The sequence below is a fragment of the Panthera leo genome, chromosome E3 (assembly GCF_018350215.1).
Source record: "Panthera leo isolate Ple1 chromosome E3, P.leo_Ple1_pat1.1, whole genome shotgun sequence".
Lineage (NCBI taxonomy): Eukaryota > Metazoa > Chordata > Mammalia > Carnivora > Felidae > Panthera > Panthera leo.
The window spans coordinates 29,100,048-29,126,940 of record NC_056694.1 but is presented as its reverse complement, the minus strand read 5'-3'; the positions used below and the strand labels follow the sequence as shown (position 1 = coordinate 29,126,940).

General features: G+C 43.5%; 1 protein-coding gene across 2 annotated transcripts in view; it reads right to left on the bottom strand.

Moving 5' to 3' along the window:
• The window catches only part of PARN (poly(A)-specific ribonuclease), a 168,564-nt gene that overhangs the window by 120,649 nt on the left and 21,022 nt on the right, over window positions 1–26,893 (bottom strand). For both annotated transcript variants that reach the window (XM_042921059.1, XM_042921060.1), the window contains exons 11-18: window positions 25,817–25,897; window positions 21,488–21,544; window positions 17,403–17,480; window positions 13,047–13,090; window positions 11,911–11,953; window positions 10,689–10,764; window positions 8,131–8,241; window positions 7,741–7,810 (exon numbers count right to left, since the gene is read on the bottom strand). In XM_042921059.1, coding sequence (XP_042776993.1) covers window positions 7,741–7,810; window positions 8,131–8,241; window positions 10,689–10,764; window positions 11,911–11,953; window positions 13,047–13,090; window positions 17,403–17,480; window positions 21,488–21,544; window positions 25,817–25,897 — 560 coding nt within the window. The remainder of the gene's footprint in view (window positions 1–7,740; window positions 7,811–8,130; window positions 8,242–10,688; window positions 10,765–11,910; window positions 11,954–13,046; window positions 13,091–17,402; window positions 17,481–21,487; window positions 21,545–25,816; window positions 25,898–26,893) is intronic.

Here is a 26,893-nt window from a genome sequence, read left to right as displayed (position 1 = left end):
GTATGAGGGAGGGACCACCAGGAAGAGGATAAGCCATCACCTGGCAGGTGATTGGGTAGCACTCTCGAGAGACAAGCAGGGTCTGCACTTCCAAACACTTGTGCCCACGGACAACTCACGAGTGATCCAGCACTCCACGCTGCTCTGTACGAATGGTAGTTGCTAGCAAATGGGGCAAATGAGTGTAGCTCTCCCCACTGTCAGTGAAAGGGCTGGACAGAAAGGACATATTTTGTTTTCCTATAGTCCTTCAGTTCTGAATCTCTCTGATGTTAAGTGTGATGCACACGCATATATTACAAGGGAAAAAACGATGGCACAAAACAGACACTCAGATCAATGGAACAGAATAGAGAACCCAGAAAGGGGCCCACAAACGTATGGCCAACTCATCTTTGAAAAAGCAGGAAAGAATATCCCATGGAATAAAGACTGTCTCTTCAGCAAGTGGTGCTGGGAAAACTGGACAGCGACATGCAGAAGAATGAACCTGGACCACTTTCTTACACCAGACACAAAAACTCAAAATGGATAAAAGACCTAAACGAAAGACAGGAAGCCATCAATATCCTCAAGAAGAAAGCAGGCAAAAATCTCTTTGACCTCAGCCACAGAAACTTCTTACTCAACACGTCTCTGGAGGCAAGGGAAACAAAAGCCAAAATGAACTATTGGGACCTCATCAAAATAAAAAGCTTCTGCACAGTGAAGGAAACAATCAGCAAAACTAAAAGGCAACCGACGGAGTGGGAGAAGATATTTGCAAACGACATATCAGATAAAGGGTTACTATCCAAAATCTGTGGAGAACTTCTCAAACTCAACACCCAAAAAACAAAGAATCCAGTGAAGAAATGGGCAAGAGACATGAATAGACTCTTCTCCAAAAAAGACATCCAGATGGCCAACTGACACATGAAAAGATGCTTAACATCACTCATCACCAGTGAAATACAAATCAAAACCACAATGAGATACCACCTCACACCCATCAGAAGGGCTCACATCAACAACTCAGGCAACAACAGATGTTGGTGAGGATGTGGGAGAAAGAGGATCTCTTTTGCATTGTTGGTGGGAATGCAAGCTGGTGCAGCCGCTCTGGAAAAGAGTACGAAGCCTCCTCAAAAAATTAAAAATAGAACTATCCTACAACCCAGCAATTGCACTACTAGCTATTTATCCAACGGATACAGGGATGCTGTTTCGAAGGGGGACGTGCACCCCAATATTTATAGCAGCACTGTCAACAATAGCCAAAGTATGGAAAGAGCCCAAATGTCCATCGATGGATGAATGGATAAAGAAGATGTGGGGGCGCCTGGGTGGCTCAGTCGGTTAAGCGTCCGACTTCGGCTCAGGTAGTGATCTCGCGGTCCATGAGTTCGAGCCCCGCGTCGGGCTCTGTGCTGACCGCTCAGAGCCTGGAGCCTGTTTCAGATTCTGTGCCTCCCTCTCTCTGACCCTCCTCCCCTGTTCATGCTCTGTCTCTCTCTGTCTCAAAAATAAATAAACGTTAAAAAAAAAAAAATTAACAAAAAAAAAAAGAAGAAGATGTGGGGTGCCTGGGTGGCTCAGTCAGCTAAGCGTCCGACTTTAGCTCAGGTCATGATCTCATAGCTCCTGAGTTTGAGCCCCACATCGGGCTCTGTGCTGACAGCTTGGAGCCTGGAACCTGCTTCGGATTCTGTGTCTCCCTCTCTCCCTGCCCCTAACCCACTCACCTTCTATCTCTGTCTCTCTCAAAAATAAACAAACATTAAAAAAAAATTTTTAAGTTATATAGATATAGATATAGATATATAGATATATATACATACATACACACACAATGGAGTATTACTTGGAAATCAGAAAGAATGGAATCTTGTCATTTGCAACTATGTGGATGAACTAGAGGATATTAGGCTAAGCGAAATTAGAGAAAGACAAATATCATATGACTTCACTCATGTGAGGACTTTAAGACACAGAACAGATGAACACAAGGGAAGGGAAGGGAAGCAAAAATAATATAAAAACAGGAAGGGGGAAAAACATAAGAGACTCAAATATGGAAAATAAACAGAGGGTTACTAGAGGGGCTGTGGGAGGGGGGATGGGCTAAATGAGTAAGGGGCATTAAGGAGGAATCTTAAGGAATCGTAAAGGAATGATTAAGGAATCCTAAACTCCTGAAATCGTGATTGCACTATACGCTAACTAATTTGGATGTAAATTAAAGAAATAATATTAAATAAGTAGAATAAAATAAAATAATGAATAGAGGTTTTAAACAAAAGGAAAAAAAACAACTTGCGGCGAGCATGTGATTGCTTTCCACAGAGGAAATGGGAAAAAACACGGTGTGTTTTATTTCAGGCATCATAATGACCCCTCCCCTTCTACACTAATCACGTTTACTGGTACCTACACAACCTTTTGCAAAAACTGCCGTATTCATCTGACTAAAAGAACTTTAATATAAATGCTCCAAACCAAAGCAAACTTGCTTCCGCCATGGACCAATCTGAAACACTTCCTCACCACCTGATTTCTCACAGGCAAACACTAAAAGGTGGGTACAAGCAAGAGTGAACACTTTGCTGGGGCACCCGGGTGGCTCGGTCGGTTAAGTGTCCGACTTTCTCAGGTCATGACCTCACAGTTTATGAGTTCGAGCCCCGCATCGGGCTCTGTGCCGCCAGCTCAGAGCCCAGAGCCTGCTTCAGATTCTCTGTCTCCCTCTCTCTCCGCCCCTTCCCCACTCCCACTGTCTCTCTCTCAAAAGTGAACATTCAAAAAAAAAAAGAGTGAACACTTTCCATGTGCTCTAATTTTATATCCACGTGATAACCAACTTTCTTCTTTATCATGAAACCATTAACACAAAACACATCCACCACCGCATCTCCTTTTCAGATCCCCAGCGTGCTAAATTCTCTTATGCTTCAAGAAAGGAAAATAATAAATATTGGGCAATGAACTTTAACACCTCATGCAATCTTGGTAACTTCTATGGGAGATGAATAGTTTTATCCCCAATTTACAGGGGAGGAAACAATTTGCCCAAGAGCCTATCATTCCTTCTTCTGGCTTGTCCTCACCTCCAGTGTAGGGACAAAATCCAGCAATGTCATCCCAGGAAGGCCTAGATTTCTAGAGGAATCCTGTTCCTACTCAGGACACTTGTGTCAAGAACAAGACGGCCATCCTCTACAGCAAACTGCAGGCAAGTCTTCCTTTTTAATTCCCTTACTTGCAGAGATTAGCCAAAATAAAAGATTTGCTCATTTCCTTCCTCCTTCTAAGAAATGAGGTCAATAGAAAACAACCTTCCCAAAAACCTTCAGAAAAGGTTATCGAGCGAGAGTTCAACGTGCCTTGCAGACACAGATGACTATTAACAAAACCTGAGGCAAAAGCCTGATTTTTGTGCCTTCTGTGGTATGAAAAGAAGTGAAAGCAGAGAGTATTTTTAGCTCTTTCCAGCCTAAAAGGATTTGACCAAAGGATCTTCTCGAAGTTTGGTTTTCCACGCATTGATCAAAACTGACCAAGGTTCTAAAAGGAGGTGAATCACTTCCTGCCCAGAGAGCCTACAACATAAACGAAGGGCACACTCCACACAGCCAATCATCAGCAGTGGTCTGATCCGGACTGCCACTGCTCTACTCCTTTAGGACTTTCCTTCGGTTTCCAACAAAGGAAGGAGAAACGTAGGAGGTGCCCGGGACCATGAAAGAGACAAAATGGCAGCATGCAAAATCCTCACAGGACGATCTTCTAGACAAATATGGCTCAGAAAGCACCTCACGCTTCGTTCCGTCTCTGCAGACCTCTCCAACGCCAGCTGTCTCAGGGAGCTCCCGATAGCTCTCAATAAAAACTTCCCAAGAAGGCATAACTAATGTAGCCAAATGCTAATTCCGAATAATGCAGAAATAGGTGCAGTTTATTTCCCCCTCAAGGTTTACTTTTTAAACATAAATCTGGCGAGAGAGGAACAAAACGTTCTCTGCATATGTAGGCAGTTAGATTTCCATCCAAATTTATGTTAGGACTGTGCAATATTTAGTTAAGCTCACGCTGAGAAAAGCCTGGTGCCAAACAAATAAACTCTCAGAAAAATTTACAGATTTTTCTAAAATCAACCACTTGAGGAAATGTTGATGGCCATTTCTGGATGTTTCTCTACAAGGGTATCTTGAAAAAAATGGCAAAATCAAGGTTAATGTCATAAATCAAACATGCATGGAAGTTAAGAATGAGGTCATTATTAACACAGAAAGAGATGTTCAAAGAAGCAAGTGCTTTTCCCACTTTCTAAATGGGTTGAGAAGGGATGACCGCATTTCATAATGTATGTAAATATAACGTCACTACTTTGTACACCTGAAACTAACACAACGTTGCATACCAATTATTTTTCAAAGAAAAATGGATGACTGTACTTGACCATGCTATTCCAATATACAATAAAAATGGTTCCTATTTTGCATTTCAAATCCTGCTGGACTTTTTTTCCTTCAAAGATGAAGAAAATATTCTTCCTTTACAGATGGGGGGGAAATGGAGCAAAAAATCAAGAATTTTCAGTGCAATATCACAGGAGGATTCCTGAATCCTCAACCATTTTTGCTATCCAGCGAGGCTTCAGGAAAAAAATATAAATGAACATTCCAAATTTAAACTGAAACTGTCCTTAGGGCATCTAGGTGGCTCAGTCAGTTAAGTGACCAACTTCGGCTCAGGTCATGATCTCGTGGTTCGTGAGTTCAAGCCCCACGTCTGGCTCTGTGCTGACAGCTCAAGGCCTGGAGCCTGCTTCGGGTTCTGTGTCTCCCTCTCTCTCTGCTCCTCCCCCACTCAGGCTCGTGCGTACACGCACACTCTCGCTCTCTCTCTCTCTCAAAATAAATACAAACACGTAAAAAAAATTTTAATGAAATTGTCCAGTTCTTTTGAGTAATAGCCTTGCATATTATCAGCAATAACAAATTCATCTAGAAATATATCAAGTCTTTGTTAAATTTCTTAAAGCTAATTTTGATTGCTCTTCATGTCGGTCACACAGATTACTGATAAACTAGATGCAGCCTATTATCAAACCCAATTTGTATCCATCACCTGATTTTATAAGGACTTGACGTTAGTGGAGAAGCAGGATCATTGTTTTAAATATTTAAAAATGAGTAAATATGGGGGTGCCTTAATTTTGGCTCAGGTCATGACCTCACGGTTCGTGAGATCAAGCCCTGCATGGGGTTCTGTGCTGACACCTGACAGTGCGGAGCTGCTTATAATTCTCTCTCCCCCTCTCTCTCTCTGCTCTTCCCCCACCCTCAAGCAGGCTCACTCTCTCTCAAAACAAACATTTAAAAATTAAAAATACCCACGTCGGGCTCTGTGCTGACAGCTCAGAGCCCGGGACCTGCTTCGGATTCTGTGTCTCCCTCTCTCTCTGACCCTCCCCCATTCATGCTCTGTCTCTCTCTGTCTCAAAAATAAATAAACGTTAAAAAAAAAATTTTTTTTAATAAAAAATAAAAACTAAACTGGTTTTTTAAATTATATTTAAAAAATGAGTAAACATGTCCCAGTTGAAAAATATCATTGAACAATGAACTTAACATCCTGCGCATAAAAATGCAAGGAATGGCCATGACCCAAACAATATTTAAGGTCACCTGCACACTCTATGGTCTATGACTTAAGCTGCCCTTTCAAAGATTTACAAAGATAAACACAACCCCCAAAATAAAAGTTAAGAGCTAAGAATATTCTGTTTTTCCCATAAGGAATTGGATAGACAGCAAAGGCTCAACTGTTAGCAGAATTAATTTTCCATAAAAAAAGAAATTAAACTCTGTACATTAGCATGATGCACACTGAATAATGTATAGAATTGCTGAATCACTATAGTATACACCTGAAACGAACATGACACTGTATGTTAACTATACTGGAATTAAAATTAAAAACTTAATTAAAAATTTCACCTGGAGCCTGCTTCCGATTCTGTGTCTCCCTCTCTCTCTGGCCCTCCCCCGTTCATGCTCTGTCTCTCTCTGTCTCAAAAATAAATAAACGTTAAAAAAAAAAAAATTTAAAAAAAAAAAAAAATTTCAACTTGATTTTCTTTTTTTTTTTAATTTTTTTTTTTTTTAACGTTTATTTATTTTTGAGACAGAGAGAGACAGAGCATGAACGGGGGAGGGTCAGAGAGAGGGAGACACAGAATCTGAAACAGGCTCCAAGCTCTGAGCTGTCAGCACAGAGCCCGACGAGGGGCTCTCGAACTCACGGACCGCGAGATCATGACCTGAGCCGAAGTCGGCCGCTTAACCGACTGAGCCACCCAGGTGCCCCTCAACTTGATTTTCAATATATACTACATTGCTTCCCATTCCTCTCTGAAAGACGTTTTGACAGTCAAACACAGTAGAAGGCCACCTGGGTGGCTCAGTCGGTTGAGCATCTGACTCGTGATTTCGGCTCAGGTCATGATCTCACAGTCACGGCAGTGAACCCTGTGCTGGGCTCCACACTGAGTGTGGCGCCTGCTTAAGATTCTCTTTCCCCCTCGTCCCTCCCCCCACCATCCTCGTTCTCAAAATAAAAAAAAAAAAAAAAAAAAAAAAAAATCAAACACATTTACCTCTGAACTTCCAGATAAAAGAAGATTTAAAAATAAGAAGCCACAGTGTGATAAAATTTACTAACTCAGACTACACAAATTCCAAACCTGTAGGAATCCAGATGTTTGCAATTAACATCTGTCTCTGCAGCATGTCACTTAAGTACAAACATTGCGATACTAGCATTTATATAGACATCCAAAGGAGATGGTGTTCTCACTGAAAGAATTGTAAAGTGCTGTGTATAATGTAAGGAAATGATGTAACCAACCCAAAGCTCAAACAGTTCTTTCTCCCAGTGGGAATGACCGATGTGGGCTGCCTCATTCTTTCTGGCTCACCCAGAATCTCCTAGAACAAATTCTATTAAGAAAGCAGGGGTAAAGAAGGCTTAAGGCTCTGGCACAGAGCCCAACTGTGGCCGGCCTGAGGGTCACATCCATAACTTTAGTCTCAACGATGCCAAGAAAGCACAAGCCACACTTTGAAGTCATCATCTCGAGAGTCTTTGAAAATGCTCTGAACTTTGACGTCTCCCTAAATCACACAGACTTCTTCCAACTGTAAGTACACGAGCAAGCTTTTTACTTCATTGAATCCACGCAGATGAAAGCTCAGGATGAAATGACAATCAAGACTTCTCCATAGATTATCTTAAAAGCCATTTGTGTAACCAACATCTTCTTAGAAAGAATTTTAATGAGATAATAATGCAAGTATAAATAATAACCTCATGTGTAAAGTATGTTAGCAGTGTTAGGTCCAACTGTGTATACATACACACACACACACACACACACACACACACACACACACTCACTCTCTCTCTCTCTCTCTCTCTCTCTCTCTCTCTCTCTCAGAGTCTCCCTTAAAGGCAATTCAAATGCCAAAACCACCAGTTCTTCGTCTTGGAAGAGACACACTACTTTTGGCAGTGTTTTCTTTCTTTCTTTTTAAGCCAATGTATTTAATAAATTATTTCCCAGAAGGTCAATTTCTGTTTTCAAAAAAACACGTGAGTCACTGGGGATGAGAAATCCTTTATGTAAAAATGCACAAGAGCTCCCAAACACCGTGACATCAGTGAGAGAACGTGGCCACTGGGGCTCTGCTTACTTACTTGTTAAAAAAAGGTTCAATGAGTTTTGATCTGGCAGACACGTGAATTTTTGGAGGGCTAAGAAAAGAACCTAATGAAGAAAAAAAGCAGAGTGTTACACACGGTCAAGGAGACAGAGCCTGAAAGTTCAGACGACAGCCTATGTCAATCAACTCTCCCGTTCAGAAGGGTCAGAGGCACTTGTAAGGGCCAAGCGCCAGGCGCCACACCAGCTAAGTGTCAACGGGTCTTCCTTGTGCACTCTCCACGCCCTACCGCAAAGCCCTCCCACTCTGACCTCCAACCCCCCCCCCCACTTCTACCTGGGAAAGTGGGCCCCACGTAAAGGGCAGACAGGCAAGATCCGCCCCCGACCGTGGTGTGTTTGGAGGAAACAGGTCTAGTGAGTACCTAGGTAGTTCGCCATGGAGAGGAAGCACAGCCCTGTGATATAAGCGTCATAGCCTGCCTCGTGGAGTTGTTCAGTAGCTGTGTCGTAACTTGGAAAACCTTCTGCACTTTCTAAAGAGAAAAAAGAACAAAGGGTTTTCCCAAGGACATCACACATCATGAAGACTAGTAGGCACGCTACCCTACCAAATCCAAATTACACTGGTATGTGCTGTAGAAATATCCCAGACAAGCAGGAAAAGGCTATCTACTTCTTCATTCTCTCCACACAAGACCTTGCAATATGAGAAAAAAGGGTCACTGAACATGAGAGCTTGGGTCTAGACTAGAGAAATGCCTCAGTTACATCATCAGAGACCCAGCCACAGGCCTCCCGACTGCACACGGGCGGGTGCTATTTACGATCATGTATAACTTGCTCTATGACAATGACCTGTCTTCTGCCCGCTTTCTGAGGTCACGAGGAACTTCTTCCCTGATGATAGAGAGACGTAATCGGTATTTCAGTCATGACTAAGAGCATGGATTTGTGGGTCCCGCCGTCTGAGTTTAAATCCTGGCTCCACCATTTATTTGCTATGTGATCTTAGGCAAGTCGCTTCACCTCCGGGCCTCCACTTTGGCAGGATGGAGATGAAAACCTCCCTCGTTAGGCTTTTGTGAGGATCAAACGACCTAATGTCAGTAAAGCTCTCACATCGTGCCTGGCACGTGGTAAATGCTTGGTAACTGTCATCCATCAATACCCCAGGTAACTCTCCCAGAAGGCAAAAGACGCCACTCGACATGGGCAACTCTGCCAATGATCAGCACTGCCCCCTGCCACATTTCCAAACGTATGGATCTAAAGATGAAGGTACAACTAACTCCCAAACTAGATCAGAACGTGCGATCATGCTGCCCATGGAGGGGCGCTTGGGTGGCTCAGTCAGTTAAGCGTCCGACTTTGGCTCAGGTCATGATCTCACGGTTCGTGAGTTCGAGCCCCGCATCGGGCTCTGTGTGGACAGTTCGGAGCCTGGAGCCTGCTTCGGATTCTGTGTCTCCCTCTCTCTCTGACCCTCCCCTGCTCACGCTCTGTATCTCTCACTCTCTCTCAAAAATAAATAAAACATTAAACAACATTAAAGAAAAATGCTGCCCATCGAACATGGGGCCACTTCTTAGGAGAGACCGCTTTACGTGATTCTTACGTCACACTGATCAACGCACAGATGCTGAGTGCAGTGTCTGGGAAGAGTAACCTGCTTTAGAGTAAATTCTTTGCCACATCCCAGAATATCACACAGAAAGAATAGGGTAAAACTCTAACTCTTTACAAAAACAAAAACCAAAAACAAAAACAAACAAACAAAAAAACAATTATCACTCATAAATATTTCCTAGCACTGTTCTGGAAATGAGTATCAAAATGTTGCAACAAAACAAAAAGCATGAATGGAAATTAACAACAAAAAGACTGTGACTGTTCTTTTTTTTTTTCTTTCTTAAGAGAGAGATCGTGACCTGAGCCAAAGTCCGAGGCTTAACAGACTGAGCCACCCAGGCGCCCTTAGACTGTGAATGTTCTTAAGTCAACATAAGGGTCTTTAAGCAAGAATTTTTTAACCTCTGTATTAAATATTAGACGTTAAGCTTTAAAAAAATCTGTTAACATGACGCCAAGTAGGTAAGATGCTCTACTCTACCATCAACTGAAACACACATTTATTTCCAAAATCAATGATTTCCATCATAGTGTTAGACAAAAAGGTCTAGGCTTTCCTCCCTCACCCTCCCTCCTTTTCTTAATTCCTTTTTTGGACTATTACCCAGAAAGGGAAACAAATGGCTGTAATCTTGGCTGCTTTAGTACCTTCCATTGTCAATTTCTGAACCATTAGTCCAATTATCAATGTCTTCAGAAGTTTGCAGACTACAGCTAATGGAATGCCAATTATGGTATCAGCAGCAAAATGAGGCGAACGGGAACCAAGGAAGGAACACGTGGCTTGGGTAGGGCCCTACCTGGGTAGGGGCCATGACCAGACATGGTAAAACATCTCTGCCCTGAGAAACATTCCTCCCTACTTCTGGTGTTCCTCGCTGCTGCCCTTCCATAGCTTGGCCACCAATGATGGGAGGCAAAGGTGGAGACACTCCTTCCTCCACCGTCAACCCAATTCTTGGGCTTTCCTGAGACAAAAAGTGTTTCCATTCGACCCCTGGCAATTAAGCACCAACTCTTTGTCTCTGCTTAAACAATGCCCCATAGAAAAGATAGATACATCAAGTTTTGGGAGAATTCCAAGCATTAAGAAATAAAAGCCCTGAAGCTTTAATTGCTAAACTTCTCAATGCATGGCTACCTGACTGATTCACCTAAAATAGATGTAGGATTATGAGACCAGCTTTGTTCAGAAAGCATAAGTCAACAAAGGGCAGGAGCAAGGCAACTCAGCCAAGATCCACAAATGTGCACGGCTGGTTTCCAAAGCAACTTCTCTTTCCTTGTGTGATATACGTCAGTAATGATCACAAGGGCCTTGGGCACTATCAGGATCACTTTATATTCTTACCAACTTTAGGAGGGTTGAAAGGTGTCTCTTTTAACCGCTTTTCCAGTTCTGCAAGAGATGTGTTGTTAATGATATCCTACAAACCAGAAAAGCAGAGAATTATGTATGAGCTTAAATCATCTCACTACAACTTACAGCAGAGATTCACTGAATGTCAGAACCCCCCCCCAAAAAAAAAACAAACAAACAAAAAACAAAAAACAAAAACAAACCAAAAAAAACCCAGTATCTAGTACTGCCCCCTTGTGTTCTCTGAAGAAACACAAGAGTCATCATTCATTCAATGTGAAAGACAGCCAAGTGTCATTTTCACCATGCTTGGTAAGTATCACCACAAGAAAGGTTTTTAAGTCATGTTAAATACCTACAGAACTTGGGCCAGAAACCTATACAGTTCTGGCATTCATTTTGCTCAGTTATATAAAGTCACTTCACAAAACAGCAGACAACTATACTTTTACCTGAATTTTCCTGATTAGAAAATAGAACCAAAATATACAAAATCAGGAAAATAATGAAGCGTGTGCATGTGTAACCTATTAAAAAATGCATTATACACACACACACACACGCACACACACACACACGCATTTTTAGTAGGCTCTATGCCCAACATGAGGCTTGAACTCACAACCCCAAGAACAAGAATCACATGCTCTACTGACTGAGCCAGCCAAGCGCACTCCCTCAAAAAAACACACTATATATTTTAACATTAAAAACGTTTATATTCAAAAAGAATATAGGAGAAAAAAATAATTCCACCACCCAAAGACAACCATTATTCACATTTTGATATATTTATTTCTAGTTCTTTTCCAATTTTTTTTTCTTTTTTGGGTATATTTGAAAACGATATTTAGGGGCACCTGGGTAGCTCATTCGGTGTCCAACGTCAGCTCAAGTCATGATCTCAGGGCTCCTGGGTTCAAGCCCCACATCAGGTTCTGTGCTGACAGCTCAGAGCCTGGAGCCTGCTCAAATTCTGTGTCTCTCTCTCCCTCTCCCTCTCTCTCTCTCTCTCTCTCTCTCTCTCTGTCCCTCCCCTGCTTGTGCTTTGTCTCTCTGTGTCTCAAAAATAAATAAATGTTAAAATATATATATATATATAAAAAAAAGAAAGAAAATGATATTTAAATAGACCAGAATTTCAAGCGCCTAGTGGCAATTCGAAACACATCAAAACATAGCTTATCAGTGATAGCTCAAATTTTAAAAATACCTTAAAAGGTTGTGTGCTGGCCATCAATTTTGTATCCAAGAGTCTAAAAACAAAAGAATTTTCAATAAGGCAAACGGTCCAAAATGTATATTACTCAAATGAAAAGCCTACTGTCCTAAAAGCCGACAGGAGAATTAAACATGTGAGCCGTTTTGACATAGGGCCGGCATCTCCACATCAGACTGGGACTCCGTCCTCTCAACCCCTCTTCATCACGAGACTACGGGACTCCACCATACTCAGAGCACAGCTCTAGATCTGCTTGGACCCCGAGAGGGTATGGGCTATGTCAGTCTCAAGGAGAAGGCAAAGATCTTCCCAAGTTTTTACATGGTTCAAATATGGTTGCAGGTCTAACACCCACCCCCCACCCCCCAACGCCATTACCAACTGCTGTCCTACCCAGATTTGTACAAAATAAACTCGTGGAGGGAAAAATCTGCATTTGTTAGTTTCATGTATTCTTGTTATTTGTTAGAATTCGGTTTCAGAGATTAGAATAAGGAAAAAAGAGAAAAAAAAGGAGAGAGACACTAATATGAAAACGCTGTTTCTTTTGACATAAATGTGAACAGTGTAGGTAACAGGACAGAATTAGCCCAGAGAGAAGAATGACGGCTCTGCTACCATGCCCGTCCCTCTTCAGACTCGTCCTCACACACAGACCCTCGCTTTGGAGGCTCCACGTGGCTGACATGGGACCTGTGACACTAACAGGTAAACTCAGAGTTGAGGGAAAAAATCTCTAGCCAGAAAATTCTTGACAAACTACAGAATACTCTCAACTGGACACCTGACAAGGACAAGGCAGGTTCAACGTATCAGAGAGACAAGAGCCAATCCAAGAAGTCTCCACCGGTTTTTCAGACCGCAGGGTGTGGCACAAGAAGAAATAAATTGCCATCTATTTTCACTCTGAGTTCGAACTTTGATTTTTAATGGAATAAAACAAACCATCGATTATAAAATCAAACCATCACAGCTGGACCTGTTAAAACATTTCCCAGCTTGTATCAACTGGATCGTAACCATGATCGGGTAATTACTATTATTACTATTTATTACCTGTTTGTATCACAGATAGTAGGAGCACTATTTTGAATGAAAGACAAAAAGAATCCTTGAAGAAAGCTTACCTGGGGAAAACACATGTTGTCATCTCCTTAAACTCATTTAAGTCCTAAAAAACAACAAAACACGGACGATGACTTGCTGCGATTTTTACTAAATACACTCACAATACTGCAAACATACATGAACATTTCAAGCTTCACAGCTCTCTCTTCAAACTGTGATACTCATGCGGGCCCTTTAAACTCAACGGCCAGATTCATTTCCAGTTAATAATTACTTTCTGAAAATCTTCACAATCTCCTCACTGACTGGGATCCTATGATCTGAAATAAAACCTTTGCATAACCAAAATAGACAAACTCCAGTATCTTATGGCTGAAACAGGAGGGGGAAAGGTTTCTATTACACAAAGAAAGCTTTTAGTAATAGCTCTATTCAGCAAATCCATCCTAACAGCGAGACTAGCACGGTTATTTAAATAGAATGGTTTATATAGGAAATGGGCATTGTGTAAACTAGGTTATACTGTTACTGAGAACGCCTCTGAAATGCTAGTTAAAAAGGCCATTAAAGCACAGACCTTCCAATATGCAAGATGCATGCTTTAACTACTCAGAAAATTGCTAAAGAAGCACCAGTAGCAAGTGCCTAAATTAGACAATTTATTTCCCGGTTTGTTTTGATCAGGAAGTCTAAAGCTGAAAGGAGACGACTCCAATTTTGAATGAACTCATTTACATACATAATTGCCACGCTAGACTGAATCGTCATACTCCTGACCCTTTGTAACTACACTTCTCTTCAGCGTTATTCATGCTTCATAGCAAACTGCCACTTCCAATTAGCTTTCCAAGCCTATAAATACACACTGTATTTAGCTAGTTGGGAATATTTACCAGCTTTTCAGTGGCTGTCGTTAAATTAACAGACAATACGTGAACAAGTGGTTTCAGTGCTGAAGCCAAACAAATATACAATGACTGCTGTCACCCCTCAATGCCATCACAGAGCCTCAAAAGCAAGAAAAAATTAGAATTCTGGCTCCTTCCAGGGCTAGCGTATATAACAGAGCTCTGGACCAAGGCCTTCTAAAAGGTCATGCCTAAGTACCAAGAAGATTCTTCAGAAGAGACTCTCCCCTAAAAGGCAGCTCCAAAACATGGATTCTTCAGAACGCTTTTAAATGCAAAATGTGGTACTAGTGCATGCAAAAGTTCTCCCATTTTAAATATGTTTTCGCATTTATTCTCAATGCTTCTTCCAAAACTAGCTGGAAGAAAACCATTTTCTCCTTCTGACGGACAGAACACAAAGTTCAATTACTTACTAAGGTCGCCTTAGTAATAAAGCAAGGGATGAAGCCAAGTCTCCTAACTCATGTCCGACTCTGCGGCAAATCACATGCCCTTTCTACTAGAACTGGATTCAGAACTACAATAGTTTTTCATTCAAGGTGACATTTATTAAGCGCGTGGACAATGTGCTATACTAGGCGTTTGGACCCGTAAACCCCTTCTCCAGGGGAGCCGATCACCTAGAAGAAAGGGGGGGAGCTGTCAACAAAAACTGTAGGCACAAGAGGTACACGGTTCTGTGAGAGTTCAGAGAAAGGAAAGATCACCTCTCGGGCAAGGCAAGCGGGCATGGAAAACTTCATGGAAGAGGCGTCTGCTGGACCTTGGTAAGACAGGGAAAGCTGCATACAGCAAACGTGGAGAAAATCCAAAGTAGAGGAAATGGGAGACCAAACCACGGACAGGCTGAAACACAAAGCAGTTCCCAGGAACAAATGAGCCAGGCCTGCTGGCCGAAAGGAGACCAACAAGTGACGAGAAGGCACAGGACAGCTGGGCCAGATCACAGAGAAGCTGGATACGCCAGGCTACAAAGAATCAGCTGTATAGAAAAGCAAAGAATATGGGATTAGGTTCAGACTTTTGAGCAGGGTCAGTGATGTGAGCAGAGCCATATATCAGAAGATTATAAAACTAGCACAGTCAGAAGATAACTCAATTGTTAACATTCAATGCCTCCTCTGTGCCAAGCTCTATTTGGTGTTCAGACGCAGGATGTTAACACACTTTCCTCTTTCCTTACCAATCACTTCACTGGTTTAAAGGTCAAAAAAATCACGAGAGGAGCTGCTGTACTTGGCCAACAGAAGTGGCTGATCTGCAGTAAACATTAGCTGTTTAGATTATACACTGCAAATTCACACCGGTCCTATTTGTTTTGAGACTCACCACTACGAAAACTTTGAGTCCCAGAGGGTGATACAGTTGTCCTAAAAGCCCTGACAGTCCTGAGGGTACAGAAATAGGAAAAGGGGAGCAGCAGATCCACTGTATTCTCAGCTGGGCTTTGCTAGACTTTTCCAAAGAAAGCAATCAAGACGGCGATGGAATAACGTCTCATAAGAAACATGAAATAACTCAGGCTTTGCCTATGTATAAGCGACACTGAGCTCTGAAGGAGGTATCTTCCAGTCCAGAAGTCATGAAAGATTAATGTGGTGGCAGCTGAAAGCAGGGATTGGCAAATCATGGCCTACAGGCCAAATCTGGCCCGTTACCTATTTTTTAAACAAAGTTTTACTCGAACAAAGCCACACCCATTTGTTTATCCATTCTATGGCCATTTTCGGGCTATAATGGCAGTGCTCAGAGCTGTGACATAGACTGTACACCCTGCAAAGCCTAAAATATCTTACTATCTGGCCGTTTATAGAAAAAGTTTGCCAATCTTTGTTTTAAAGGACGAGCTGAAAGACAAGGAAGCCTGCCTGGGGTCTGCTAGGCTCCAGATGAGAAGGCTACTTGCAGTTAAAACGAAGAGGTCCAAATGTGAGAGACGGCACGGAGACAAGTGGTCAGGATTCTGTAAGTGATCAGGAAGAGGCCCAACTAACGTCAAAAAACAGTACTGGTGAGAGGGTATCGTTTATAATTTATAGTAAAGGAATAAGGAGAGATAACTGGTTGGGAGAGAGTGAGAAGGGAAGAAAGGCAGTGTAAGCTACACATCTCGTCTGAGACCTAGAAATTACAAACACCTCCTGGTCTGAAGGCTATCCGGATGGAGTCGTGTGGAGTTGGCGGGAACTGTGCACCTGCATCCGGGGAATGATCACGGCTGGAGATAAAGATGGCACTGTCTTCGGCTGACGGTATGAGTGTGGGTGAGATCCCCGAAGGCGGAAAGCAGGGAGAGCCAATAAAGGAGTGGGGAGGACGAGCAATGGGAGGTAAGCAAGATGAGGCCACGTGCACAGTTGGGAGCAGATGAGGAAGAGACAGAAGAGAACCTCCTTTCCTGCAGGGCCCAAGAAGCCCGTGCCCTGGTGCACTGAGACAACTTGGCTCCAGGAGCAAAAACGGTAAGGTTGACAGAGAATCTAAGGGAGGCAGCCCCACAAGAGGTAATCGTGAATTTTGTAGGACCTGATCCAGCTCGGCTGACCCGCAGCACAACTGGCCTTCAAAGGCCCCATTATAGCTAAAGGTAGCAGCAGCGAACTGGGAGACCACAGCCGTGGCCGAAGAAGCCTCGGCCAGAGCTAACCGAGCAAACCGCTGGCGTTAAGACGGAACAAAGGTCCAACTTTGCTCTGGCAATGGCGGACGACTGAAGATTCCCGATAACGGCTTGTAAGTACATCTCTTCAAAAATGTACGACTAAGCACATGAGACTCTCTCCCTGGGAACATGGTGCCTACAAGGAAACAGCTCTCGTGTAGAGAACACTGTCACAGTAGTAAGGAACTGGGAATTTCTTTCTCTTCTTTTTTCAAGTTTTTATTTAAATTCCAGTTAGTTAACACACGGTGTAATATCAGTTTCAGGCGGACGACACAGTAATTGCCCACTCCCACACGTCACCCAGTGCTCATCCCAGCGAGTGCACTCCTTCCTCCCCCTCCCGACCTAGCCCATCCCCCACCCGCCTCCCCTCTCGCGACCATCAGCGTGTTCTCTACAGTCAAGAGCCTGTTTCTTGGTTTGCCTCTCTCTCTCTTTTTTTCCCCTTTGCTCGTTCGTTTTGTTTCTTATATTCCACATGAGTGAAATCATACAGTGTTTGTCTTTCTCTGACTTATTCCACTTAGCATGATACTCTCTAGCTCCGCCAACATCGTTGCCATGGCAAGGAATCATGAAGTTTTAACACAGCTTGGGACACCTGGGGGACTCACTCCATTGAGTGTCCGACTTCGGCTCATGTCACGATCCTGTAGATAGTGAGTTCGAGCCCTGCATCGGGCTCTGTGCTGACAGCTCGGAGCCTGGAGCCTGCTTGGGATTCTGTGTCTCCCTCTCTCTCTCTGCCCCTCCCCTGTGCTCACTCGCTCTCTCTCTCTCTCTCTCCCCCTCAAAAATAAACATTAAAAAAAAATTTGGACCCAGGCTGAGTCACTTACCGCAGGCAGAGGGCAGTAGAATTGATGAACCGTGTGCATGACATCCAAGAGCATATTGTGTCCAATGACGAGTTTTCCCTACAGAAAGTCAAGGTCAGGAAAAAGACTTCTTGGCACAAAATTATATTGGCGCTTGAGACGGAAATGTGCGGTTCATATTCTATGAGGACTTTGTCCTAAACTTACTTTTTGACATGAAAAAAAAACCCCAAAAAACCTTATATGTGGATAAATAAGTTGGGCCCGGCTTTCTTCCTCTTTAATCTCAGCGTATTAGATCCAGAATGCAAAGTAAAAGCACCAATGACTTTGATTTCATTGATGTTTTTCTCCGCTTTTTATTCATCTTGCCACCTTCAAGAATCAGAAGTAGTAAAATTTTTATTGAAGAGCTCAAAAAAGTAACTGAAAATGCTAACTACCTTGACCTGTCAATAATTTGTCAACAGATTCCAAACATCTATTCTAGGAGTGTGTTCTTTAAAACAACTCATTTATTTTCAAAAGATACATTCACAAGAACGCTGAAAGGTAAAAAAAATAAATAAACTTGAGTTCTATTAAACACGATGAATTTCCATTTCCTTCACATCTCTGTCAAAATTCATGTGCATTTCCAGTGCAATTTGCCGCTTTGCTTTTCAACCAACTGAACTACAGTATGTGTTCAATCAATTACTCCATCATGATAAAAATTTAACTATCAAAATGGAACACTGACCTAAATTCAGCTAGCCAGGTGACACCATTTTTAACATAAAGCATCTGGTCATTACAATGGAGCTTCTGACCGGGTCCCAGTGCACCTCCAGAGTGATACTCCTTGACTCATAGGGCTAACCACAATTCTCTGAAATAAATAACTCCATACAAAATCTTCCAAATCCAACAGACAAGCTCTCCTTTCGGCCACAGCAGTAACTACCACAGTAGGAACCTACTGCCAGATCTGGTTTCTAAACACCATTATCCAATAAAAGGAACCAGGCCTCCGTGGAGACCTTACGGTTCTAGAACTAAGGCAGGGAAAACACAATAGGAGTCTGAACATTCTGTGATGCCAGAAAGTAAGGAGGTGCTCCAAGAAGGATGGGGGCCTGTTCAAAGGACACAGGAGCCAAGCTGAAGAAGCGCCAATGGCCAAAAGTGATACATTTTGAGCAACAAAATAAACAATAAAAATATCAGATTACAATCTGTAGAATAACACAAATTCCTCGAAGTGTGTGCTTCTTTAAACATTTTTTAAATGAATACATAAACATGAAATAAGGGACATTGCTTCCTTACAGAAGAATTCCAAGAACAAGGGTAGAAAGAAAGAAGAAAATATAAACTCACCATTAAAACACCAAAGCAATAATGGCTGCAGACAAAATCCACTGACATGCTGTTTTAGTGGGCAAGAGGTTGAGAAAAAGCAGCATTTTCATAGTCTCAAAGTATCCCCCCGAATTTATTAGCCACAGAGGGACAAATGATAATGTCACAGTACACAATTCCAGCAGATACCAGCTCAACCAGGTGATCAAGGTCAACATCACAAACTATCATTTCCGTGGGATTCTTGCCAAAACTGTACATCCTCAATCCAATCGTGAGAAAAGATCAGGCAAACCCAAACTGAGGGATATCTGACAAAATTACGATCAGCATTCTTTAAGCACATCGAATTACAAAAGACAAAAAGAGACTGCTCAGAGGGCTGAAGACTAAAGGGAAAGGACAAGTCAATGCGACATAGGATCCTGGAAAGAATTGTGAATGGAAAACGGAGTCAGTGGGGAGAGTGATGAAGTTCAAATCAGCTCGAGAGTCCGGTTCATAATACTGTACCAGCGTTAATTTCCTGGTTCTGATACCCCCGTGGTTATATGAGGCATCAGTGTAAGGGTAGCTGGGCAAGGGATCTACGGAAACTCAACTATTTTTGCAACTTGTCTATAGTTTCTTAAACTATAGAAAATACATATTTACTACGAACAGTGCCAGGGAGAGAATGTGGTGTCATATAAATATTTAAGAGTGTTCAGTGTTCACTGGCTTTACATAGCCCGACTCTGTTTTTAAGGGATGTGGTTTAGAAATATTAAATGTCTGGATTGCTAAGAAATAGGACTTTTCTTCAGTAGTAGGCTTTGTGACGTTAACTACCAACGGTCATCAACATGCTACGAATTATTCTGTAGGAGACAAGACAACAGGGAGGGAAAACCAACAAACACACAGCCAGCGAAGGCATCTGAATATGAACCAGGAAAACAAACAGTCTCAGGATGGCTACCAGAGCTCAAAGCCAACTGACGCCCCACATGTCTGTACAGGCCAGCCTCAGTAAAATTAACCACTTGACTGAAGTCCGCAGGCTGAGTGTGTATAATGGAAGCAAATGTGACCAGAAGACCCTCTTTGCTCCTCTGGATACCTGTTATCCTAGCCACTTCTGAACAGACTCTCACCTTGTTTCTCTCCAGACTCATCTGGCTTTCTATTCCACTCTGACTACCTCACTCACTTCAGACCAACAGCTCCCAGTGAGCTCAGGGCTCTGTCACTGCTGTCTGTCCCCAGTCGAGGACAGTGGCAGGCCTGCCCTCAAGACCTGATCTGACAAGCCCACACCTGGTGGTGGGACAGCCACGGAACTCTGGGGGGATCTCTACAGCCTTAAAGTGTCCTTAATACAAAGCTGGGCATCTAAGGGACAAGATGATTCCGTCTCTAGGGGGGACAATTCCTTCTCCATGGCCGACACTCAAGGAACAGAAAGTCTTAGACTCCAGGCTATTTAGCAACCCAGCAAGCTGCCTGACTCGGATATACAATCCGCAAAACCACCAGCAGCCTGACCCAGTTTATCTGTGCAAGATGTGGAGGCCTCTTTGCCAAAGGAACTTAGGAAACAAGCAAAAATGTCTACCGTACCTATCATGGAACTCTCTAGCATATATACACAAATAGTCAACACATTTTGAAAACTCATCAAATATCATCAAAGCTATCAAGATAGAAGATTCAGTTACAGTTATACAGAACTCCGTTATTTTTGTCCTCTAGATTCTTCTAATTAAGGAAAAACGCCCTCAGTCAGAAACCTGATTATTTCTCCCCACACTCTGTCCTTTCTTATTCCACTTCTTACTAGTTTTGAGAATAATAAATGTTAGTTTCACGCAGCCATATAAAGACATTGTAGTATAATCCTATGCATTTTACAAGAAAACCTTTTCTTTTCAATTTTTTAAAGTAATCTCTACACCCAACATGGGCCTCGAACTCCCAACCCCGAGATCAAGAGCTGAACGCTCTACTCACTGAGGAACCAGGCGCCCCTATGAGAAAACCTTCCGAAAAATGGTGTGTATCCAATCAACAATTACAACGTCCCACCCGGTGCATTATAACCAGTCTCCCTCCGTACCAGGTAAACATTCTACATGTGATCAAATGGCTAATCCACAATCATAACTAAGCATCTCACCTTAGATGTTATATTCAGAAATCTAGTTAAAAAGAAAAAGCCTGGGGGTGCCTGGGTGGCTGAGTCAGTGGAGCGTCGGACTTCAGCTCAGGTCATGATTCGTGAGTTTAAGCCCAACATCAGGCTCCGTGCTGACAGCACAGAGCCTGCCTGTGATAATCTCTCTGCCCGCCCCCACCCCTCCCCACCCACCGCTCTCGCTCCCTCTCTCTCAAAATAAACAAATAAAAAAAAAAAAAGAAGAAGAAGAAGAAGAAGAAGAAGAAGAAGAAGAAGAAGAAGAAGGAGGAGAAGAAAAGGGCTCCTGGGTGGCTGAGTCAAAGGTACAACTCTTGGTTTCAGTTCATGTTGTGATCTCACATTTCATGAGTTCGAGCCCCAAAATGGGCTCCATGCTGACAGTATAGAGCCCGCTTGGGATTCTCTCTCCCTCCCTCTTTCTGACGCACGGTCTCTCTGTCTCAAAATAAACTGAAAGAAAGAAAGAAAGAAAGAAAGAAAGAAAGAAAGAAAGAAAGAAAGAAAGAAAGAAAGAAAGAGAGAGAAAGAGAGAGAGGAAGGAAGGGAGGAAGGAAGGAAAATAGATAGACCCTGGTTCACTTACCGAATTGGCAATGGCATGAATAACTCTAGAAAATCCCACAGCGTCATTCAGTTCTTCCTAATTTAGAGAAACAAACCAAGGAAACTATTGATGTACATATATTCCTTAGTTGCACAGGTTAAAACCTAGCCCCCAAAAAGCACTGAAATGTTACATCGAGTTAGACAGCTTTAGTTTCCCATAGTCTGTCTCCATCATCCTAAACAACTGCATCTGAAATGATCAATGTATAGACCACTCTTCTGTTTCAGAACATGGAACTAGCAAGGAGCAAATTATTTATTAGTTACTGTACTAACAGTGCCTAGGGTTTACCCATCACCGCACATCGTTTGCTGAAATTTCTATGGCTAGCAAGCAGTCTTAAAGACACAAACTTTTCAGTGTGCCTGGGTGGCTCAGTTAAGCATCTGACTCAGGTCATGATCTCATAGCTTGTGGGTTGTAGCCCCACATCGGGCTCTGTGCTGACAGCTCAGAGCCTGGAGCCTGCTTCGGATTCTCTGTGTGTGTGTGTGTGTGTGTGTGTGTGTGTGTGTGTGTGTATCTCCCTCTGCCCCTCCCCACTCACACTTTGTCTCTCTCTCTCAAAAAATAAACAAACATAAAATAAAAAAAAAAAAAAAAAACCCACAATCTTTTCTCAGCTGCCACCTGCTGACCAAATTCAACACTGCATTAAATTCTGAGGAAACCTATCCAGCAGTTGACGGATCCCATCAAGCATTCTCCAAATTCTCCCGGCTTTTTCGTCAAATGCATTTTTTATACAACGTTTATAGTACAACATTCTGAGACCCATCCCCATTCGGTTTCGTCCCTCCGTTCTTCCCGGTGGTGGGTAAATGGGCTCAATTTCCCTATCTTGCGAGCAGCCGCAGCCCCGTCTGCTCTCATCACGGCTACATAACTCAAGTCTTCCCTCTGCTCACTAGCTCCAGCTTCAATGCCAGCTACCTGCAGCCCTCTGCTCTCTGGCCTCTCCCTCACTGAAGCTGCTCCTCTCTTTCAACAACTCCCAAAGCTAACGAGTGTTGGCCGGGATGTGGAGAAAACTGTAACACTCGTGCCCTGTTGGTGGAAACACAAAGTGGCACAGTCACTACGGAAAACAGTATGGTGGTTCCTCAAAAAATTAAATATATAGGGGCGCCTGGGTGGCTCAGTCGGCTAAGCGTCCGACTTCAGCTCAGGCCGTCATCTCGAGATCCGTGAGTTCAAGCCCCGCGTCGGGCTCTGTGCTGCCGGCTTGGAGCCTAGAGCCTGCTTCGAATTCTGTGTGTCCCCGTCTTGCATGCACGGTCTCTCTCCCTCTCAAAAATAAAGAAATGTTTTTAAAAAAATTTTTTAATTAAATAAAGAATTTCCATATGATCCAGCAATTTCATTTCTGGGTATATACCCAAAGGAACTGAAAGCAGGAACTCCAGGAGATATTTGCACACCCTTGATCACAGCAGAGTTATTTCACAAAGATCAAAAAGGTGGAAGCAACCCAGTATCCATGATGCGTGAGTGAAGAAAATGTGGCATATACAGACAATGGACTATTATTCAGCTTAAAAAGGAAGGGAATTCTGATCCCTGCTACAACATGGATGAACCCGGGGACATCACGCTAAGTGAAATAAGCCAGTCACAAAGAGACAAAACACTGTAGGACTCCACTCAGAGAAGGTACCAGGAGTAGTCAAACTCCTAGAGACAGAAAGTAGAATGGTGGGTGGCAGGGGCTGGGGCAGGGGGTAGACAGGGAGCCAGTGTTTAATGGGGACAGAGTTTCAGTTTTGCAGGACGAAAACAGTTACGAGGACAGATGGCAGTGATGGCTAGACAATAAGGTGAACATACTTACTACCACAGAACTGTATGCACACTTAGAGATAGGATACGGGCGACTGGGGGGCTCAGTCAGGTAAATGTCTGACTTCCACTCTGGTCATGATCTCACAGTTTGAGACTGTGAGTTCGAGCCCCGCCTTAGGCTCTCTGCTGCCAGCAAAGAGCCCGCTTTTTAATCCTCTGTCCCCCTCTCTCTGCCCCTCCCCTGCTCGATCTCTCTCTCTCTCTCTCTCTCTCTCTCTCTCTCTCTGTCTCAAAAATAAATAAATGTTTACGGGCACCTGGGTGGCTCAGTAGGTTAAGCCTCCAACTTCGGCTCAGGTCATGATCTCATGGTCCGTGAGTCTGAGCCCCGCATCAGGTTGTGCTGACAGCTCAGAGCCTGGAGCCTGGTTCAGATTCTGTGTCTCCCTCTCTCTCTGCCCCTCCCCTGCTCGCACTCCATCTCTCTCTCTTTCTCTCTCAAATATAAAAAATAAAACATAAAAGAAAATTCTTAATGTAAAATAAGAAATAGGGTAGTAAATTTTATGTGTATTTTGCCACAATTAAAACTTTTTTTTAACTTTTAAGACCGTTTTTTAGAAACTTCACATCGCTATGCAAATTTTTAATGACATTTTGATGGCTTCCTCCCAGACAGACTGTTAGCTCTTAGACAGGAAAGCCAGGAATCATTTATTCTTATACCCTCTGTACCTACCATAATGCTTGAACATATGGGGAATATGTTTAAATGGTGAATAATCTGACCCTAATTCCTATACCAAAGTTTTGATTCTTCCTTGTGACCAGAGGTCCTTCTCGTCAAGTGCATGAATTCCTGTGGTGGGGAGTGCTGGGTTGGGGTCCCAGCTAAATATCCCGGTTCCCTTGGGTCTCAAGATTTCTGTCTCTTTCTCCTCTGTCCTCTGGCAAACTGTAACAGATATTTGGAATTCTATCTCTCAAAACCGTTACTAAACTTTTACTGCAACACTTTAAAAAAAAAAAAGAACAACTCCTCCCAAGGCTAAGCCAACGGCCACATCTCAGTCCTTATCCTTACTCCTCCACGCCGACGTCCCCTTCTTTGAACATCCTCTTTCCTGGGCTGCTGGCCACAATACTCTCTGGGCACATGTTTCTACTTCTGCCTAACATTTAAATGCTAGATCTTTCAGGAACCCACCCCAGACCATCTTACTCTCATTCTTCAGCACATGGGAGGTGCTCCAACCCAGGCCCAGTCTCTCCACCCACGACGGCCACACCTAGCCCTCACCTCACCTTCTCTCCTGCGCTCCAGAATGACAAGCCTGCCTACAGGACACTCACCCTTGCACATATCCACTGAAGACACACAGGCCAAGGCCTGAGTCAGGACCAATCTCCTGTTGGAACACCCCAGGGGGAGCCGGTGGGTGGGACGCAGGGGCTTGTGAGGAGCTGCTACCCGGCCATCTCCCGCCCGCCTCCCTCTCTCTCCCAGGAGGCTGTCATACGGCTTCTCAGGTTCTGATGAGGCAAGCGGGTTTTCTGCCCCACCCTCCTTTGCAGAATGGAGCTACGGCACAGAAAAGCACTTAGCTGTGGTCTAGAATTGACTGTTCGGTAACGGGTAGCCACAACTCACGCCGCAGTCCCCTGGCCCCTTTGGTTTCAGTGTCGTCTTTCTGGTGTGTGAGACAGGGACCAGATGTAGTTGGCACCACTGGCTGATCCTCCTTCTTTATATAATAAGCTGCCTAAATCCAACAGTGGCTTTTTGCATCTTTACTGGTTCAATCGGTCAGGTGTGGCCCCTACTCACCCCTGGGTCACCTCCTGGCCTCCTCCACCCACGTATCACTCCAGGCCACCCCACCTGCCATCCGTCTCAACAGCTCCAATCTCTGGCCTAACTATCGTTCTTCTCTCCCCTTCCACTCTCGCCACCCACACCCCATCCCAAATGCCACCAATTCTACCTTCTAAATGCTTCCAGGTTCCACTTCAACTGCTACTCACTCACTGTTCTGTTCTCGCTCACCGACACCTCTTGGCCAGGTGACTTACTCCGCAGCACATAACAGCAACCAGGAGGAGGCTGCTAACGACGCAGATCCAACCAAGCCATCCTAACCTGTCAAATCACACGTACTACCCTTCGTTTTACGAAAACAGCAACCGCGCCCGAGGCTGAACACAGCAGTATCAGTTAACGGGCACGAGGTTCCGTGCCACACAATCTGAATGCAGACCAAGAACACTTCCCTCAAGACAGATTCACAAAGGTGAACGGTGGTCAACCACCATGTCAGACTCCTGTTGGTGGCTATGTCTACACTTTTCACCGTTAAGTTGCTCTCATTCCGTTCTAGGTTTTTCTGCCAGTTCAATTCTGCTGTGATAGGAAACTATTCGTTACACTGGAATGTGACACGTGATCTGCAAACACAACGAAAGGACTAAATCAGTACTTAGATGCTGTTTCTCACCCAAACGACGTGACCATGACTCCATTACCTGTTCTTTAGCGTGTTTCTGCTGCTCCCTCCTTTTACGTTCCTCTTCATCTACTTTGCTGATGACGATGTATCGCTCCTTCTGAAAGACATAAGCCAGACGTACAACTTTCTGCAAGCAACCAGATGGCAAGCAATTCAGATACTGCTACCATTTGAAGTTATATGTTTTATCACCACACAGCCTTTCATGGGCTAAATACCCTGAAACCATTTTGAAACGCCGCCGAAAACTGAGTTGATGCATTACAAACCAAGATTCTGCCTCTGTGCTGAAATGACATCCTCCTGCAGTTTATTAACTCACCCCCACCGACATCAGAAGTATCAGTAGACTATGAGGGGTGCCTGGGTGGCATAGTCAGTTGAGCTGATCTCCGACTCCTGATCTCGGCCCAGGTCATGATCTCGCAGTTCATGGGTTCAGGCCCCGCATCGGGCTCTGTGCTGATGGTGTGGAGCCTGCTTGGGATTCTGTCTCTCCTTCTCTCTGCCCCTCCCCTGCTTGTGCGCTCTCTCTCTCTCTCTCAAAATAAATAAATAAACTTAATAAAAAAAGTTTTTTTTTAAAGAAGTGCCAATAGACCATGAGAATAAGACACTTTCCACGACTAACACTAAGAAGTTACACTGCATGTGAACGTGAATTTCTAAACAGTCAGTTTTAAAATAAAATTTCTAACACAGGCAACAACCTCTTTGACCTTGGCTGAAGCAACTTTTTTTTTTTTTAGTTTTTTTAATGTTTATTTATTTTTCGAGACAGAGACTGACAGAGTGTGAGCAGGGGAATGGCAGAGAGAGAGAGAGAGAGAGGAAGACACAGAATCAGAAGCAGGCTCCAGGCTCCGAGCTGTCAGCACAGAGCCCGACGCGGGACTCAATCCCATGAACCGTGAGATCATGACCTGAGCCAAAGTCAAACGCCCAACCAACTGAGCCACCCAGGCTCCCTGAAGCAGCTTCTTAATAGACACATCATCAGAGGCCAGGGAAACAAAGGCAAAAACGAACTATTGGGACTTGATCAAGATAAAAAACTTCTGCATGGTGAAAGACACAATCTATAAAACTAAAA